Genomic DNA, 18,227 nt, shown 5'->3' with positions numbered 1-18,227 from the left:
CAAAATCTCAGCTGAGGGCATCATGCTAGTTACTGGAGAAGTGCTTAATGTGCATGAAGATAAGCCTGTAATTTAACCAAGAAAAGAGAAAATAACCCTGTGATTCTACAGAACATAAGTCTTTGGTAGCTGTGTGTGTGAAGGAGTGGCCTGTTTGGAGAGCAGAGCAACAGCCCCTTGAGGTGGGCCCCGCATCTCCTGCACTCCAACGCAAGCAAGAGCGCAGACCCAAGAAGCAGGGGGCTGGACAGGCTGTCTGATCCAGCTGCAGTGTCCGATGGCTGGGGGCCTCTCGGGAGAGTGGCTGGAAAGCCAGGGTGAGTCAAGCTGCAGGGGGTCTTAACGCCGGGGTTCTTGCGTGACCTGGGTCTGCTCTGCTCTCCGCATTGTTACTGAACACCTGCTAAGGGCTGGACACTGCTGGCTGCTGAGCTTCAGGATAGCTCCGAAAGCGGGCTGTAGGCATTCTTATTTTACAGATGAAGAAACTGAGTCTGACCAAATGCTTTGCCCTAGGTCACAGAGCTAGTAAACGCTAAATTGAATCATCCTCCATGTTCCAGCTACTATGCTAGGTTTGCCTTCTCTCTGGAGAAATGAAACTCTTACATGAACTACGGAGGCAGTGTGGCAGTAACTGTTAGGTTGAATCACAGGCAAGTGCCATTGATGGCAAGTGCCATTGGGTCAGAATGGTCAATACCGGTAGTGTCCTGTGGTTCTGTCTAGCATCCGGGGCACAGAGAAGTGAGAGATCTCTTCGGCAGGAGTGGTGAGCAGAGGTTTCACGGAGGAGGTGGAAACCAAACAAGGCATTGGTGTAGACTCTGGTTGGCTAAAAGGGGGAAAGTCCTGAAAGAGGTGGGGGTGTGGAGGCCAGCCTGAGAGGCTGGCAAGTGACTTGGGGACATCTATCAGAGGATACATATGTGGGCCTTGGGATCACAGAGGTCCCACGATCCATGCTTTAGGCCCTAAGGAGACAATTTCATATTTGACCCCTGGCTTTCTCGGTGGGCTTGGTCGTGAGTTCTGCTCATCCCCTCCCTGTGCTTGCTCTCTCTGCAGGAAACAGGTGAGCAGATTGCTATCAAGCAGTGCCGGCAGGAGCTCAGCCCCCGGAATCGAGAGCGGTGGTGCCTGGAGATCCAGATCATGAGAAGGTGAGGGCCCGTCACTGCAGGGGGACGAGGAGACTGCGGGAAGCTGAGGGGCCTTGGGACACTGCTGTGAAGTTGGAGGGAAGCCCTCTGAGCTTTGGGATCTGGAGCAACAGCCCCACCTGCTGTATCTGGAAAAGTCATAAATCTCAGTCCTGAGCTCAATCAGGGTAACAGATGACTTCTAGAGGAATGGCCCTTATTGTCCAACTCTGGGCTTTCTCAAGGGCTTTTGGTCAGTTTTATTTCTTATATTAAATAATTTAAAATAGCCATCACCGTGACTTTATCTTTGTCACAGCAGAGATGCTCTTTTTCCCTCCTGTATTTCTGGTTCCAAGGCGGTGTGTGGCTCTCCCTGCTGTGAACTGATGGCAGATACTTACTTTCCCAGTGGGGGACCGGGATGGTTTGTCAGGCCCTGGATGGGCGCTGTACTCCCAGGTAGTGAGGGGTTTAGGTAAGCATTTAGCAACCTAGTCGTTCTAAGGCCTCAGGTGCTCCCTTCGTGAACTTCTTAAAAGGGAGGCATCACCTTGTTTCCATACACGTGCACATGCACACACACACACCCCATCCCTGCTTAAATGGCCTGAGGTTGGAAGTCCCTCTACTTTCTCTGCTTTTCAGAGCAGTTTTGAAGTTCAGTGAGGACTTGGTATGGGGCACTCTTAAGAAAATTCAGTTGCACCTGAGGCCCTCACAGTCCTTGAGCTCACGGTGCTGAAAGTAGAGCTGGGTGAACGCTAATGGACCCAGCGCCGAGGTGACTAGTCCGTGCCTGACCTCCATCCTCCCACTTATCCCAGGGGGGGCCCTCGGCTAGTCCGGGCCTTTGTTGTAAAGCTTTGCTGAGACATGGACGGAGCGGGGAGCAGGGAGCGGGTTTGAGCCAGAGCCTGGGTTTTCCCCTCACTGCTGTCTCCTTCCTAGGCTGAACCACCCCAATGTGGTGGCTGCCCGGGACGTCCCCGAGGGGATGCAGAGTTTGGCTCCCAATGACTTGCCCCTGCTGGCCATGGAGTACTGCCAGGGAGGAGATCTCCGCAAGGTGAGGCTTCCAGGGTGGCTGGGCGCAGGGTGGCTGGGTGCAGCCCGTCTGGGCAGGGAGCAGCGGGGATGACTTTTGCCCCCTTCCTTGTCAGGAAGCTCAGGCAGCCGTGGTGCCTCCGGCGGGCTTGCTTTTCCTTCCCAGATGCCCCTCTTCTGTGCTCGGGTGGGGCGATGTGCGTGATGTGAATCAAGGGACTGAATCAGAAGCTCTTACGGGAAAGTCAGGGAGGGGCTCGCTGAATGTATGTCCTACATGGTGATTCCTGAAATGACAAGAAAAAGTCACCAGGTTTGGAGGATGGGGAAAGACTGGACCAGTTCCAAAACAAACTGTCTTTCCCTAGGCATGTTAGGGCCACTGCCGTCCTTCAGCGTACGCGTCACCGCTGTGCTTATGGGGAGGGGTTCTGTCCCCCAGATGTGGCCGCACTACAGACAGGGTCACAGAGTGGAGCAGGAAGGGAGCTGGCTTAGTAAGCAGGGAACTGGGCTGATGTTCCAGAGCCACCACTGACTCACCATCTGGGCGTTCGTCCCTCTAGCGCGTTTACTTCTTACCAGAGCACGTCCTGCAGGGTCGGTGCCTGCAGCCCTCCCTTGTCTCAGAGACGGTCGTGTCCGGCCCCCTGCCCAGCCCCCTCCCCAGCGTGGTCTCCAACGCGTTTATACAGCCTGCTTTTGTACTTGGCCTTGTTGGATTTTCCACATCCCTGTGATGCTGGTACCACGGGAAGGCTGTAGACCATGGCCCAGGCTGGTGAGGCGAGTTACCAGGCTTGGTGCAGCTGCAGTGTGGAAGAGCTTGGGTCACAACCCATGGGACGCCAACTGCAGGCCCCCCTCTCCACCCAGGACGCTGAAGAATGCCACATAGGAGGAAGCAAAATAAAAGTTGTCTCTGGACAGCGAAGTTGTTTTTGTGTTGAAAACGAGGTTGCTCTTAGTGCACATCTCCTGAACTCTTCACTTTAGAAGAAGGGTCACGGTATTAAGAGGGGTTCGGGGGTGGGTGGGAGGCAGGATACCCAGGCACTTCTTCTGTCTTGACATGGCAGTTTCTTGGACCTAGCTTCGTGTGCTGTTTCCATGACTATTCTGGCCCCTTCCGCTTTCTTTTTGTAGAGGAAACTTTCCACAAGGGTTCTTCTGCCTGAGTGGCTTTCTCCTGCCACGGGAGCTAGGCAGGTCGCGGGAGTGGCACAGCAGGATGTGAACAGTCATTGGCATGACCAACAAGCTGGGGACTGATAACAGATGAGAAATGGGGAAGTTGATAATGCTTCACTTTTCCTCTTTATTTTCCTAACCTTTGACAACCATCCGATTACTGAATGCAGTTCTTTTTTTTTTTTTTTTTAAAGATTTTATTTATTTATTTGAGGGAGAGACAGTGAGAGAGAGCATGAGAGGTGAGAAGGTCAGAGGGAGAAGCAGACTCCCCATGGAGCTGGGAGCCTGATGCGGGACTCGATCCCGGGACTCTGGGACCATGACCTGAGCCAAAGGCAGTTGCTTAACCAACTGAGCCACCCAGGCGCCCTGAATGCGGTTCTTTAAAATGGGAGAGAGTCATGTTGTTGCAGTGGAACCGGTGGTTCTTGGAGGGCAGCATGGGAGTTGGTGGGATGTGACCTGATTACGGAGGGCTCAGAAGCCCAGCAGAGAACTTGAGACTTGATCTTGCAGGCAGCAAAGAGCCAGTCAGCCAGGGAAGAAGGTGACTCACACTGTAGCATGACTGACCCGCCACGGGGCACAGTATGACCTGGGGGAGGCAGGAAGCCCTTGCACTCTGAGGGGCCTCTGTCCGTGGGGCCCCCCATGACGGGGGGTAGGGTGGGTAGTGCAGGAAGGGCACCGCTGCCCACAGTGCCTGGGACCTCTGTTCTCCAAATGAGGGAGCCTGTCTTTCCCTCCTTTCAAGAGTTCAAAGCTGCCTTCCCTGGGCACCAAGAGACCAGCTAGGCCAGCGCTTGAGCAAAGGTAGAAGCCAAAACCGATGAAAAGAGTGAAGTCTGTATGCCCAGCTCACGAAATGGGCTCTTCAATGTTCTTGAATATAAATGTTCCTTAATGACTATAACCCTCAGCTAGGAAGTTATCTTCTCCATGGTTTTCATTTGAGACCAGCCGCCAGCCGCAGACTGAGCCAGGGCTGGGAGGGCAGAGAGGGCCAGTGTTTGAGCTCAGGCCTCAGCTGCATGTCCCAGGGCCACGTTGGAGTGGCTGTGTGAGCAGGTCTCACGGAAGCCCTCCGGTCTCAGGCTCCTCACCTTTGAGGTGCAGATGCCGACCTCCTTTGGTGGCAGTGGGAGCTCAGCCTCTATGTAGGTAGAGCTTCACTGAGCTAAACTGTGCAGAGGTTTGCTGGGTCCCAAGCACGTAGTAAGCGCTCATTAAATACTCCCCCATCATCATCCCACTGGCCATGCTGGGGGAGTGGTCAGAGCATGGCGTTTACTGAGTGCCTTCCACCCCGCCCTCCGTGGGACTCTCCGGAGCAGCATTCCTCTGGCCTGCCTCCCTCAGAACGGCAGCTCAGGTGAGCCTGAAAAGCCCTCCTTTTAGAATGACTCAGATACTTCACCTGTGAGTGCCTGAGCGCTTCTGGGAGTTCTCACTACTGCTTCCTCCTCCTCCACCTTGGGCCAATTCCTGCCAGTCCTGCTGTTAAGGCCACCTATTAGCCCAGGTCCCTAGATCTGGGGCCTGGGGTGAGCCCCCAGATGACTTCAGCTGGGAAAACACACTGTGGGCTTGTTGGTGGATGGGGACCGCTCACTCTGATGCTTCTTTTCACCTTCTTGACAGTACCTGAACCAGTTTGAGAACTGCTGTGGCCTGCGGGAAGGACCCATCCTCACCTTGCTGAGTGACATTGGTAAATCCCAGCCCTGGAGGTCAGGCTGTGCCTTCTGGGGAGAGTGTGTGGTGTGCCTGTGAGTCCTGGCAGAGCACAGAGGGGAGCTATTTTGGTCCTCTGTTCCCTACAGAGGGTGGGGTGGAGGGGGCGCAGACCGAGTGGGCAGGTCAACAGGGGACTAGTCAGGCAGGTGCTGAACTCAAATAGATTTCCCTTCCTTCCGGACTAAGTCATGAAGTGAATTATGGTATATATAGAATAACAGATTTCCTTCCCATTAAAAAGCTCCACTCCCTATTTTCCTGGAATGGCCAGCAATGGAATAGGTTGTCATCTGAATGAATTTCGTCCTTTGGCGACTTATTTTTCCACTTCCACATTGGCAGTTCTTTTTCCAATTATAGGCATAGGAAAAATTGCTCCCGTTTAATCCTTTGGTGTTGTTACTGTCCTCAGACAAGGGTGTCTGCCTCTGTCTCTGAGACCATTGGGGAAAAGAGTGACCTCAGGTCACAGAACTCAGATGCAGTCTTCTGGACCCTGGTGCCTGCTCTGAGGGAGCACGGAGGGCGATCTGCGCTGGTCAGCACATGGCTGGCCCCAGCTGAGAGACAGATGATCAGACATGAGAGAGGGCCTGACCAAGCCTCCTTTTTTTTTTAATCTCCAGAGTTGTTGGTACAAATTGATAGTTTAAGATTTAAAGTTTAAAGTTATCCAGAGCTTACCACTGAGTGTTTGCCCCTAGACGTGGGAGCTGGTACAATTTTCATCCCTCTCCATTGCAGTCTCTTTGAAGCTGCATGCTTTTTTTCTTTTCGTTGGCTCAAATTTTTTTTTTTTAGGAAAATGTCAGGTGTGCAGAAAAGTTGAAAGAGTAATACAGTGAAACCCACAATGGGATTCACCAGTCATTACCGTTTTGCCACATTTGTAAACCTGTTTTCCAACTCTTGTCCTGGAAGGGTGGGTGGGCCTCCAGTCTCTCAAACACTTTGCCTCGTTAGTGTGGGTCTGCCTCCCCCTTACCCTGTGCCGCCTTTCACAGAGGGTGGGCAAGAGGGAAATGAAGGTAGAGAGAGCAATGACATCAATTAGGATCCAAACAATCTGACATGGAAAATTCCATCTCCCTCTGTTTCCCATGTTTTTGTCCTCTGGATGGAGCACACTGTGCGGACAAGTTGACATTGCACTGGTTCTATCTGACTTGAATGGCATCCATCACTAGCCAGGCTGATTTCTGCATGAGTTGGCCTGGGTGGGTCTATGGAAGGGCCCTCTTTGTCTGCCTAGTGGGTCTAGTCCATAGGTTAAGAATCCTACCTGTTCTTCTGATGCTTTGCCACATAGCTCGCTAAGCCATTTTGCTTAGACAGTACTTGTCTTGTTACCCCAGTGGCTGGATTACTCATTTATTCTCTGTTGAGTTCCATTAATGGCAAATTAGTAGGTTGGGGAATATTCTTTTGCTCTTCGTGGGAAACCTTATTTATTTATTTTTTTAATTTCTCTCTGGTTAGAGCTTTGAGTCATTTTTTAGAATGTTCTCCCAGATATTTTTCTTTCACTGATGAAATTATTTGTGCATTCAGCAAATAGTTAAGAACGTCTCAACTTTATTGGCTGGAGTACCCAGACCTTTCTACTTCCTCTTAGAACTTTTACTTCCTCAAGTGATTCTCTAGTGATATTAATAGAGCTTCTACTGGTTGCGTCTTCTTTGGTCTGGGCACATTTTGTATCCAGTTACCACTGGCTGGTGTACCAGCTTTCATATCATGCACTGAAGTTGTAGGTGTGTGTCTAAGTCGTACATAGGTCAGAATAATGAATGCTGGTAAAGTCCCAAGTGCGTATGTAGTTCCGCTTTCCCGTAGGTAAATAAACATTCGAATTCTTGAGGTCACTGAGTCCCTATCTTTCCTCTTCGTGACTCTGAATTGGACATAATGCGGCCTTGAAGTACAGATACACTAGAATTAAATTCTTGAAGGCAGAGACTCGAGTCCTTACTGGATCTCCATCATCTGCAATAGTGGCATCTTATGTGGCGGCTTCTCTGTAAATATCTGTCAAGTGAATGATGCAAATCCCAAAGGAAATTAAAGTAAGTAGGGACCTATTTTTTAAAAAAATGGCCACAGTATAATTAACAGTCCCAGGTGAAATACTCACTCCTCCACTTACTGGCACTGTGACTTAAGGCACATTACCTAGTTTTTAAGAACATCTTGGAACATTCTATATTAGCTGTAGAATGAGCTTGGCACTCACCTCATTAGAATTGTTACGAGGATCAAATGAGGTGAGCCCAAAAGCAGCCAGCATGGTATTTTCTGCTCTGAGCATTATGTGCGGTCAGCAAGTTTGTTCCATTCTCATTTCCTTTCCCCTTGCTATTAATTTGGATTAATAGCATCCCTTTTGAAAAACCTCAGTCACCCTGATTTGGGATCTGGTAAGCCAGGCTGCTGGTTGCCTTGTCGAAACTTCCCTTCCTGGAAATGGTTACCCGTCAGACCTGTTCCTGTGTCAGTCACTTTTGTGGGGGCAGTCACATCCCCTGGTATTGTGGTTGTGGTGGAGGTGGTTGATAAGCCTGTATTTTACTTTCATTCCCATTTCTGACTTGTGTACAAGATTTATCAAATTTCTTTGTTTTGCAAGGGTCTCACCACTCAGAGTTCAAAAACTTTTTTGGAGCTCATCTAACATAACTCTTTTGTATTTGGAAACATTTCCTGAGCATATTTTGTTCCAGTTTGTTCCAAGTGCTGGCCTCACGTTTCCGTTGTTGGAGCTGCCACTGCTGTTCTCTCCTAGGTCCACTTCAGATAAGCGGCCGAGCCGCACCCTTAACCCTGGGTCCAGAGTCCATCGCCTTCTCCTCTGCCCTAAACCTGTTTTAACGTAGCCTCTTCTGTGCCACTAGCCTTACAGAGATGCCCACTGAGAGCAGCATCAAGATAATGGGCAGAAAAAATTTTTCCAATGAGCTTTACATTGGCTAAGAAGATACTACAGGGTGCACAGGAGAAAATGAGCCATTGCTTGGTGAGCGTGTGCCAGGACAGACCCATTAGACAAATACTTATTTTTTTTTTTTTAAGATTTTATTTATTTATTTGAGAGAGCAAGCAAGCACGAGCAGGGCAGGGGGAAGGGCAGAAGGAGAGGGAGAAGCAGACTTCCCACTGAGCAGGGCACCTGATGCTTAGCCAACTGAATCACCCAGCTGCCCTTAGACAAATTCTCTTAACGCTGGTAAGAGATCTGGAGACAGGTCAGAAGCAGCCGGAAATGATCTGGATTTCCACATAACCCTAAAATAGCTCAACGAAGTTACATCTAAGTGGACTCTATTTAAATGGTCTTGCTCATTATCCTTTGGAAAATGTTGGAGTGTGTGTCCTTCTGCTGGCAGAGGCACAAACTCCTGAGCACTCGAGGTTGAGGGACAGATGGATACACTCACTGTCTAATGGGGACTTGCCTGGGCCGTTAGTCACGTGGGCGGCCCTGTTGTGTGATCTCATCACCTTACCGGATCTTAAGTCTGAGTTCATTTTCCTTGATCCTCCAGATGGCCAGTTCACTGTGGGGACTGACCATCTTGTCCTCTGAACCTTCAGGAATCCACTCCCCATCTCATCTGTGCTGTATTCTCAGGGACCATCCTGGTCCCTATTGGAGTTGCTCCTTGCAGCAGCAGTACATCAACATTAAAAAGCAGAGAGGGTTTCAAAGAGAGCACAGGGCTCTAGAAAAGAGGACTTCACACTATGAATCAGAGAAGTGACCTCTCTATTTCGTATTTCTCTCTAACTGTGGATTTTATGACATAAGAGGATTACCTGATTTCAGAAATTCCGATCATTGGTATATAAAGTATGTTGGAAAGCATAAATGAACTTTACAACAATAAAAAAGAAGACAACTGGCTTCCAGTCCTGGCTTCTCCATGTTTCCAGCTCTGTCACCCTGGGCAAGCACCTTTTGGTCTCTCTCTCTCTCTCTCTTTTTTTTTTTAAGATTTTATTTATTTATTTGATAGAGATCACAAGTAGGCAGAGAGGCAGGCAGAGAGAGAGGAGGAAGCAGGCTCCCTGTGGAGCAGAGAGCCCAATGTGGGGCTCGATCCCAGGACCTTGGGATCATGACCTGAGCTGAAGGCAGAGGCTTTAACCCACTGAGCCACCCAGGCACCCCACCTTTTGGTCTCTTTATCTCTTTGTTTCTTCTCTGTGGAAAACTCTGGTAACTTTCTGGGCCTATGTGTCCTCAACTTTAAAAATGAATAGTTTGAGCTAGGTGGTCTCTAAGGTCCCTTCTAACTAAATATTCCATTTTTATTATTCAGGAGGCTGGTTTTCAGAATGGGCGCCCCAGAATGTCTTTGGGGCATCTTTGACGCCCTCTCTGCTGTCCCAGCCTGACTGCGTGCCCAATGTCTCTCACCTCTCCCTTAAATGCGTCATCTTCCCCCAGTTTTGCCCAGATGCTTTCTGATCACTCCTGCTCCATCCCCTTTGTCCTTCTCTGCACCTGGACTGGCTGCCCACTGCTCTCCAGTATTCTTTTGCCAGGCTGTTCTCACGACATCTTTATCAACCGTATTCCCTCCAAAGTCTGTGTATTCAACCCTGAGCTCTAGCCTCAACTCCATACCCGTGTCTATATACTTCTCCCTTAAGTCATTACCAAATGGAAGTCCTAGACGTCTTTCTTAAGCCAGATCCCTTACCAGCATCCCTTTCTTGTGTCACCAGCCCATCTTGCCATTGGCAACCCAGACACGAATCTCATCTCTTGTAACCTGCCCTCTTCCTGCTCTGTACCCTTCCGATCAAAGGCTCCAGACCCTTTCAGCCCTCCTTCGTGTCACATATCCCATTTTTTCTCTCTGTTCCTGCTGCCCACACTACTTCAGTGTCAGAGCACATCACTGTCATAACCCCTCACCTGGCCTCCTTAGCCCCTTCTTACTCACCCATCTTTCATGCTTTTGAAGAGGACACTTTTGTCGTCATCCTTCAGGGCCAGACCTCTTCACCTCACACTGCTCTTAATCCCCTGCATCTGTATGGCTTTCAGAAGCCCCTGATCCTCAGCCATCCTGCTATCCTGCACTCATGGCCGCTCCCTTTAGAACGCTGCTCCTGCACCTCCCCGATGACCCTCAGCCTTCCTGGCTTCCAGGACACAGCTCTAGACCTGCCCTGACCTGTCACTCACAGTGCTTCTCCTTCTCCTGGCTTGCCTCACCCCTGCTGCCTCCCACACTGACTTGGTACTTGGTCTCTCTGCTCTTGCCATTGGATCTCAGCCCATGCTTGACAGTGGAGACTGACTTCTGGTGGGGGAGCCTCTGGCCAGACTCTGCAGTGAGTGAAGAAAATGCCTTGGCTTCCGTGACCCATTTTCCACGATACCTAGGAAGTACAAGCTACCTTATCAGTACTTGCTGAAAGAACGAGAATGGTTGTGCCCTTTTCTCCAGCACTCGGTGTGACTGTCTTGTTACCTTGCTGATTAGTCCTAGGGGCTCTTTTAGCCAAGAAACCCTCAGCTGGATGAAATCTTTCTCCACATGTTCACACTTGGCCTTCTAGTATGTTTTGTTTGGAAAGGCCAGTGACAGCAGAGTGACTGGTACATGGTAGTATTAAATGTAAAAAAACAAAATTCAGCTGAATCAATTTTAAAGATCTTACTGGCTTTATTCAGTGATTCATGAATTGGGCAGCATCTGACCTAGCAAACAGAAAGGAGCTCTGAAGAGTTGTACAAAATGAAAGACTTTGATAGGCAGAAGGGGGCAGGACAGGGAAGTCACTAGCAAAGAATGGATTGTTTCAGGTAAGGTCACCTTTCTTTGGAGGATGGCAGGGGTCCCGTCAGGCAGATTACCCCATTAGTGCTGACCCAGTAATTCCAGACTAAGATTACATTCTTGGGAGAGGCTGAATCTATGGTTAGGTTAGGTATTAAGTCTCGGTTTGGTGATGTGGGCCTAGCACAAGTGACTCCATTTTGGGCCTGTTGTCTCTTTTTTAACAATTCCTCCCTTTTGGTTAGACTTTCAGCTTAACCTAGAGATGTGATCAAATTCTAAGACATCAGCGTCCCTCCCAGCTATTGCTCTCAAGTTCTTAAAGTATTCTTGCCGAATCTCCGTGGTATTCACAGATCACGACTTCAGGTTCTCATTTTTTCAATCAGTAGCTCTCCTTGTTCTTTTTTTGACATTCCAGTCTTAGGCAGATCTTCGGTGGTTGGTGGCTATGAACATGCATTTAAAACTTTTTGAGGAAATACAGTGCACCAGGGAGATTACAATGATTATTATACACAGGGTGATTTCTAATGTCTAGAGTGGACTTCAAGCCATGGTCCCCAAGACCCGTACCAAATCAAAATCGAAGACCGTGTTGAGTCCCTTTGTTAAGCCAGGTGGCTTAGTTCAGTGATTTTATGTAGCTGCCCCTGGGTCTGGATGCCATCTGGGTGGTGAGGAGGACCTGGAGTCTCTTCCAAGGAGATTCAAGGGCAGTCTTTGTCTTTTTGATTCCAAATCAGTAGGCTGGAAGAAAAATTAGAAATGTTAGTTTGGAGGGCGCCTGGGTAGCTCAGTGGGTTAAGCCTCTGCCTTCAGCTCAGGTCATGATCTCAGGCTCCTGGGATCGAGGCCCACATTGGGCTTTCCACTTGGTGGGGAGTCTGCTTTTCCCTCTCTCTGCCTGCCTACTTGTGATCTCTCTCTGTCAAATAAATAAATAAAATCTTAAAAAAAAAAAAGAAATGATAGTTGGGAGAGTCATCACTAGATACTGGAAGAAATTCAGGATCCAGTTCAGTTTACAGGTATATAACAGAAGCTCAAAGAAAATTAACAGGATTAGAATCTAATATCTACAATAGTGCAAACCATTTTTCTTTACAGTTACCCCCATTTTTAATTAAAAATAATTACCACAAAACTAATTTGTTTTCATTAAATTTGGCCTGATTACTTAGATAAATGCAACAAGAATAGTGATTAGTAATTTCTGTGATAAACAACATTTTAGGATAGTAACTGGAATTATTACTGATAATTTTCTAGAACATGCAGATTTCCAGGCATTTCATATAGTTTCTGGAATACTTGCATACCTACACAAGTACAGAATAAAGCAAGCTTAGGATTTTCCCCGTTTGACAATGCTTTCCATGTAATTTAACATAGCAAATAAGCCCAGTTAGTTTTCCATACCCCTTCGTATGGAGAGAATAAATTTTTGAGATGTTCCAGGAGCCCTCTGCTAAATACCAGGTAGTTCAAGGTCAGAAAGAATTCATTTAGACCAATAGTCCAAGAAAACTTTGTCCTTTTTTTTTAAAAAAGATTTTATTTATTTATCAGAGAGAGAGAGAGAGGGAGAGAGCGAGCACAGGCAGACAGAATGGCAGGCAGAGGCAGAGGGAGAAGCACGCTCTCTGCTGAGCAAGGAGCCCGATGTGGGACTCGATCCCAGGACGCTGAGATCATGACCTGAGCCGAAGGCAGCTGCTTAACCAACTGAGCCACCCAGGCGTCCCAAACTTTGTCCTTTTAACAGAGAGAAAACCAAATTCTAATTTTGTACCAGCTTATTTTTGATCTTAAAACTGCTTTTTTTTTTCCCAAATAAATTCATTTTAATCTTAGCCAACTTGACCACACATAAAATTCCTTTCCCAAGATTTCCTTTTTTACAAACCTTCTACATCTTTTTTACATTCAGATTTTGTCCTGTGTTTTTCCTCTTTTCCATTCTGAAATAAATAGCCTCACTTTAGGAGAAAATGTCTTCTCCCTCAATAAAAATGTCTCTCCATTCCTCATACCTTTTCTTACCAAAAACCATACCCTGCTTTCCTTGCGTATAGAGATGTTTCTCTTATTATTTCCAGTAGCTTTGATTACATATTATTTAGAATTTTTAACCCTTAGAAACTTTAGTTTCTAGTGAAAACTAACACGGAAGCAGTTGTGATCTGCCTGTTACACCAGTATTCATTACGTTGGCAAATGTATGGATATATTTAATAATTTTTAGAAGCATACACTTTTGTTTCAATGACCCAAGGAAACTTCATGAGTCATTTTTCCTGTTGATGATATAATATAGCTATCATATGTTTATATCATATTATTGTGTAGATAATATCAGGTTATTTTAATTGTAAACCTATGTAGACTAAATGTATGTCGGCATTATATTTAATTCTGACAACACTGAAGACATGTCTATTTTAATTGAGTCAACAAATTTACATTAACTTTAATTCCGAATATTTTCTCAGAACATGTGAACCTGAAAGGCATTGGGGTTAATTTCTATTATATTTCTGAGAATTTTAGGAATACTTGATATAAATGCCTGTTTGTTTTTAAGCCGATTAAATAGAGCCCTTTTGCATATGAATTTTGGCAGTACCATTCAGAGGAAGAATGTACCATATATCTATGACACACATATGTATAGGCCCCTGTAAACATACAGGCATATGCCAACAGAGCCCTTATAGCTTTCACTTTAAAATTCTAGCAATAAGATGGGTATGAGAATGCGAAACTCACTAGTTTATAAAAGAGCATTTGGATCCAAATCAGGTTTCTGGCAGATAAAATAGGGTTATCTGCTTTGATGTCTAAAGCTTTTTCTACCAATATTTGTGGGGAATACACTGAAGATTTATAGTTGTCCTTGAAAGTAAATGTATGGAAACTGCCGGCCAGATTTGGAATGAGGGAGCCTCTACAGCAATTTGTATTTGTAAATAGCCTCCCCGCACTTCTTTCTTCAGGCCCAGGAATTGGGGAAGGTCTAGATGAGAGTTCCTGGAGACAACCAGGTAGAGTACTTCTCTTTCAAAGGCTCAGGGAAAGAATGCAAGTTCCTCTAAGAAGTACTTTTGGGGGTTCCTGGGTGGCTCAGTCAATTAAGTGTCTGCCTTTGGCTTGGGTTGTGATTCTGGGGTCCTGGGATCGAGCCCCGTATCAGGCTCCAGGAAGCCTGCTTCTCCCTCTTCCTCTGCCACTTTCTCTGCTTGTGCTCTCTCGCTCTCTTTATGTCAAATAAATAAAATCTTTAAAAAATTAAAAATTAAAATTTTTTTAAAAGAAGTACTTTTGTTCCCTAAAGTCTGAATTTTCCTACTCCTTACAAAACTTCTGAGAAAACTAGGGGAGATTTTGGGATTGGTAAAAAGGACAGGTGGACTTTGAATTGTTTCCAGAGCTGCATTTCTGGTTTTGTAAAGATTTGTAAGGAAAGGACAGATTCTCTTAATTTCTCAAGGAATTGGGCTGTAACTTAAATGATAGCATAGGCTAATCTCCCCATTTAAACTGCATCATCTCTAATTTGCTTTTTTTTTTATATCGAGAAAAAGATTTCTGATCAAAGTCAAAGGATTGCTGTGTTCTGGATTTGGAGCCGTTAGTCTTTGGAATGTTTTAGCAAATCCTTCTACAAAGTCTTCAGAAATTTTTTACTTTCACTCTGGATACATAGTTTTATTTTCATTTAGGGGAAAAGGCCTTAAAAAAAAATTCCTATCAGCCTCTGAGTATCAGCTTCCAATTTGGCCACGTTCTGACCACAGTGAGTTTACAACCTTTGATCTCAGGGCTGTAAATTCAAGCCCCATGTTGGGTGTAGAGAGATTACTTTAAAAATAAATAATTAAATATAAGTTCTTCCAAATATTTTGTCAAGTTGGAGCTAGAACAAACAGTAAATATTCCTGGCAGTATTGAACAATCCTTTGGAATCAAGAGCCCTCCCCAGGGAGGTTTCGGAAGATACTTCCTTTTTCTTTCTCTACTGATGAGAGAGACTGCAGGAAGAGCTGACTCTAGTAGGAATTCTTAGTTTAGCTGGCTTCTGCCAGTCTTTGAGGATCCCATCTATAGACTCTGAGTGGAGTTTAAAGAAGAGAGTGTAGCTCCAGTGTCTACCAGAACTTGGCAAGGATTTTCATAGTTTTGAGTTTCCCCTTAGCTGTTAAAGGGAATAACATAGCACTTTGCCAGAAAACCCCACAGAGTCGCGTCACTGGGGGCCTTCCTACGGAGGCAGATATGTGAAGGACATGCCTAAAACCTTTGAGAAAACCTCTTTTCCAGTGTCCCAGTTGATTGCCAATAAAGCATTGATTTCCAGGCCAGCTTTCTGATCACGTGCCCCTGGAAGGGTCCAGTGCAGAAGACCTAGGTGTTTTATTTATTTTTTGAGCAAGAGAGAGGAGCATGGCAGGGGAGGGACAGAGGCAGAGGGAGAGAGAATCCCAAGTAGGCCCCACATTCAGCATGGAGCTCACTGCAGAGCTCAACCCGACAACCCCAAGATCACAACTCAAACCAAACTCAGGAGTCAGACACTCAACCAACTGAGCCACCCAGGTGCCCCTAGGTGGTGTTTTAGATGCCTTTGTGTGTGATTTTTCATTAGCCTTTTTGCAGTGAAACTTTCAATGAAGCTATTTTGGATTCTTGAAACCTTTTGGAAGCTTCTGTACATCTGTTAAAATAGGTATCCTGTTCTATTTGTTTGATTTGGGAACCCTTGCTTTTAAGTGTACTTCTTTTTTTTTTTTTTTTTAAAGATTTTATTTATTTATTTGACAGATCACAAGTAGGCAGAGAGGCAGGCAGAGAGAGAGAGAGAGGAGGAAGCAGGCTCCCCGCTGAGCAGAGTAAATAAAGGATCTTGTTTAATTGGAATGTTTCCCACATTGGCCATTGTAATTCTAGGCTGTTTTTTAGTAAGATTTTACTATTTTTATAGATATTTATAGCTTCCCAAATCATAGTTCTTAACCATTAAAGAAGCAGGTTGCTGGAAGGTAGTGCCCTCAACTCTTCAGAATTTAAGGGTTTTGTTTGTTTGATTAAGCTAAGGTTTTGATCCCCTTGGAGCCAACCTAATACCTAAGGGGAACATGCTGCTGGTTTGGTAGTTATAAGGTGCTGTACGGGATACCTCATTACGTGGACATTTTCTTGAGGTTGCAGGTGCCCTAGTGTCAATGCGACCCAACCCGTAACCAATTTATTCTTTAGTTAGGTGACTAGCCTAAGACACAGGAGTCTCAAGAGTTAGGTAGCATGCATTCTAACAGCTTTCACATGCTTGGTTGTGCTCACTAGTTTTGTGGATTTGGGCCTCTGAGATTAACAGTAGCCTTCATCTACACAAATCACTTTGGACCCAATCTGAGTAACCACCAGCAATTCCTCATGTGGAACTGGGGACTGGGGAAAGGACAAAAGGAGCAGACTCCAAAGAATGGGGACAGATGGAGAACTGTGGGAACCGCCAGCAGTTCCCAACGTGGAATCCGGGGACTGAACCAAGGGCTGGGGTTGCCAATCAAATGGGGGATCTGTGGAAAGCCTGTGAGGTGGGGAGCCATCTTACTGCCCATCACAACCAAGAGGGACTTACCAATGGCCCTTGGACCGCAAGGAGAACTTGAAGGGTTCGAGGGTATCATGTTTGTGTTTCTTGTTGTTCCCAAAGTTATCAGAAGTTTCCTTCAGATCCCACAGTTGTCACCAATTATGTTGAAGAACAGAAGACAGCTGAGTAAATTCTCAAGATCTTGTTGAGTTTGTTCAGCTACTCATGAATTGGGCAGCTTCCCATCTAGCCAACAGAAAGGAGCTCCAAAGAGCTGTACAAAATGAAACACTTATAGACAGAAGGGGGAACGACACGGAAGGCACTTGCAAAGAGCGGATTGTTTCAGGCAAAGTCACCCTCCTTTGGGGGATAGCAGGGGTCTTTCAGGCAGATTACCTCACTAGTGCTGACCAGATAGTTCTAGACTAACTAGTTAAGATTATATTTCTAAGATAGGCTGAAAATGCAGTTAGGTTAGGTCTTTTTTTAAATTTTTTATTTATTTTATTTAAGAGCTTACTTTTTTTAATTTTAGAGAGAGAAAACAGGCAGGGGGAGGGGCAGAAAGAGAAGCAGACTCCCTGCTGAACCAGGAGCCCTATACAGGGCTTGATCTGAGGACCCCAGGATACCTGACCTAAGCTGAAGGCAGGCGCTTAGTTAACTGAGCCACTCAAGTGCCCAGTTAGGTTAGGCATTAAGTCCCTGTTGGTGATGTGGCCTTAGTATCAGGGGCACCATTTTAGACCTGTTTCTTTCTTGCTTGCTTGCTTGCTTTTTAAATTTCAAAGATTTTATTTATTTATTTGACAGACAGAGACCACAAGTAGGCCGAGAGGCAGGGAGAGAGGGGGAAGCAGGCTCTCTGCTGAGCAAAGAACCCGATGCGGGACTCGATCCCAGGACCCCGAGATCACGACCTGAGCCAAAGGCAGAGAATTAACCCACTGAGCCACCCAGGCGCCCCCTATTTCTTTTTTAACACAGTCAATTTTTATTGAGTGAGCAAACATCCTGTTGTACTTCTAATCTAATCTCTCTCTCTGTTTTTGGGTCCATTTATCCTCCCATTTCTTTTCTATGGAATGTATCCCAAACAAGAAAATTCCTTTTTTTTTTTAAGATTTTATTTATTTGAGAGAGAAAGCACAAGCAGTGGGGAGAGGGAGAGGGAGAAGCAGACTCTTCACCAAGCAGGGAGATTAACATGGGGCTCTATCCCAGGACCCTAGGATTATGACCCAAGCCGAAGGCAGATGCTTAATGGACAGGCACCCCAAACAATTAATGTTCCTAGGGAGTTTAGTAATCCCTTTAAATTTGGGGTGTGGAAAGTAGGGATTCATCAGTACATCTCTTACAAAACTGCTTTTCGGCATGGAAATCTAGCTGGTCCTGGCTGATCCCTGATTTGTGGTTTATAATCTGAAAAAAAAAATGTGGGAGCTGTGATTTGAAATTCTGGTTCATCAGTAAGAACTCGAGTGTCGCATTCTTTGGTTAGATATTTGTGTCTTCTCATGAGCTAAGGGAAAGCTGGGGTAACTACCCAGATGCCATTCCTGACAAGGATAACAAAGAAGGCTGTTGTTCTCCTGTGGCAAATCCTTAACCTGGACCCTCTCTGTAGTCTATCCTAGGAAGTGTCACTGTGTACCTTAGAAGTTCACAGAGTCAGTGCTTCTTATAACTCTTTTCTAGAATTAGAATGTG

The 18,227-nt window shown here is 46.2% G+C and overlaps 1 protein-coding gene across 2 annotated transcripts in view; it reads left to right on the top strand.

Annotated features, from left to right (window-relative positions):
* Positions 1–18,227, top strand: part of IKBKB (inhibitor of nuclear factor kappa B kinase subunit beta) — a 59,971-nt gene that overhangs the window by 14,453 nt on the left and 27,291 nt on the right. For both annotated transcript variants that reach the window (XM_044225306.1, XM_044225305.1), the window contains exons 3-5: positions 1,069–1,163; positions 2,094–2,211; positions 5,025–5,094. In XM_044225306.1, coding sequence (XP_044081241.1) covers positions 1,069–1,163; positions 2,094–2,211; positions 5,025–5,094 — 283 coding nt within the window. The remainder of the gene's footprint in view (positions 1–1,068; positions 1,164–2,093; positions 2,212–5,024; positions 5,095–18,227) is intronic.

Source organism: Neovison vison, chromosome 11 (genome assembly GCF_020171115.1).
Source record: "Neovison vison isolate M4711 chromosome 11, ASM_NN_V1, whole genome shotgun sequence".
NCBI lineage: Eukaryota > Metazoa > Chordata > Mammalia > Carnivora > Mustelidae > Neogale > Neogale vison.
This window is presented reverse-complemented; position numbering and strand designations above follow the sequence as displayed.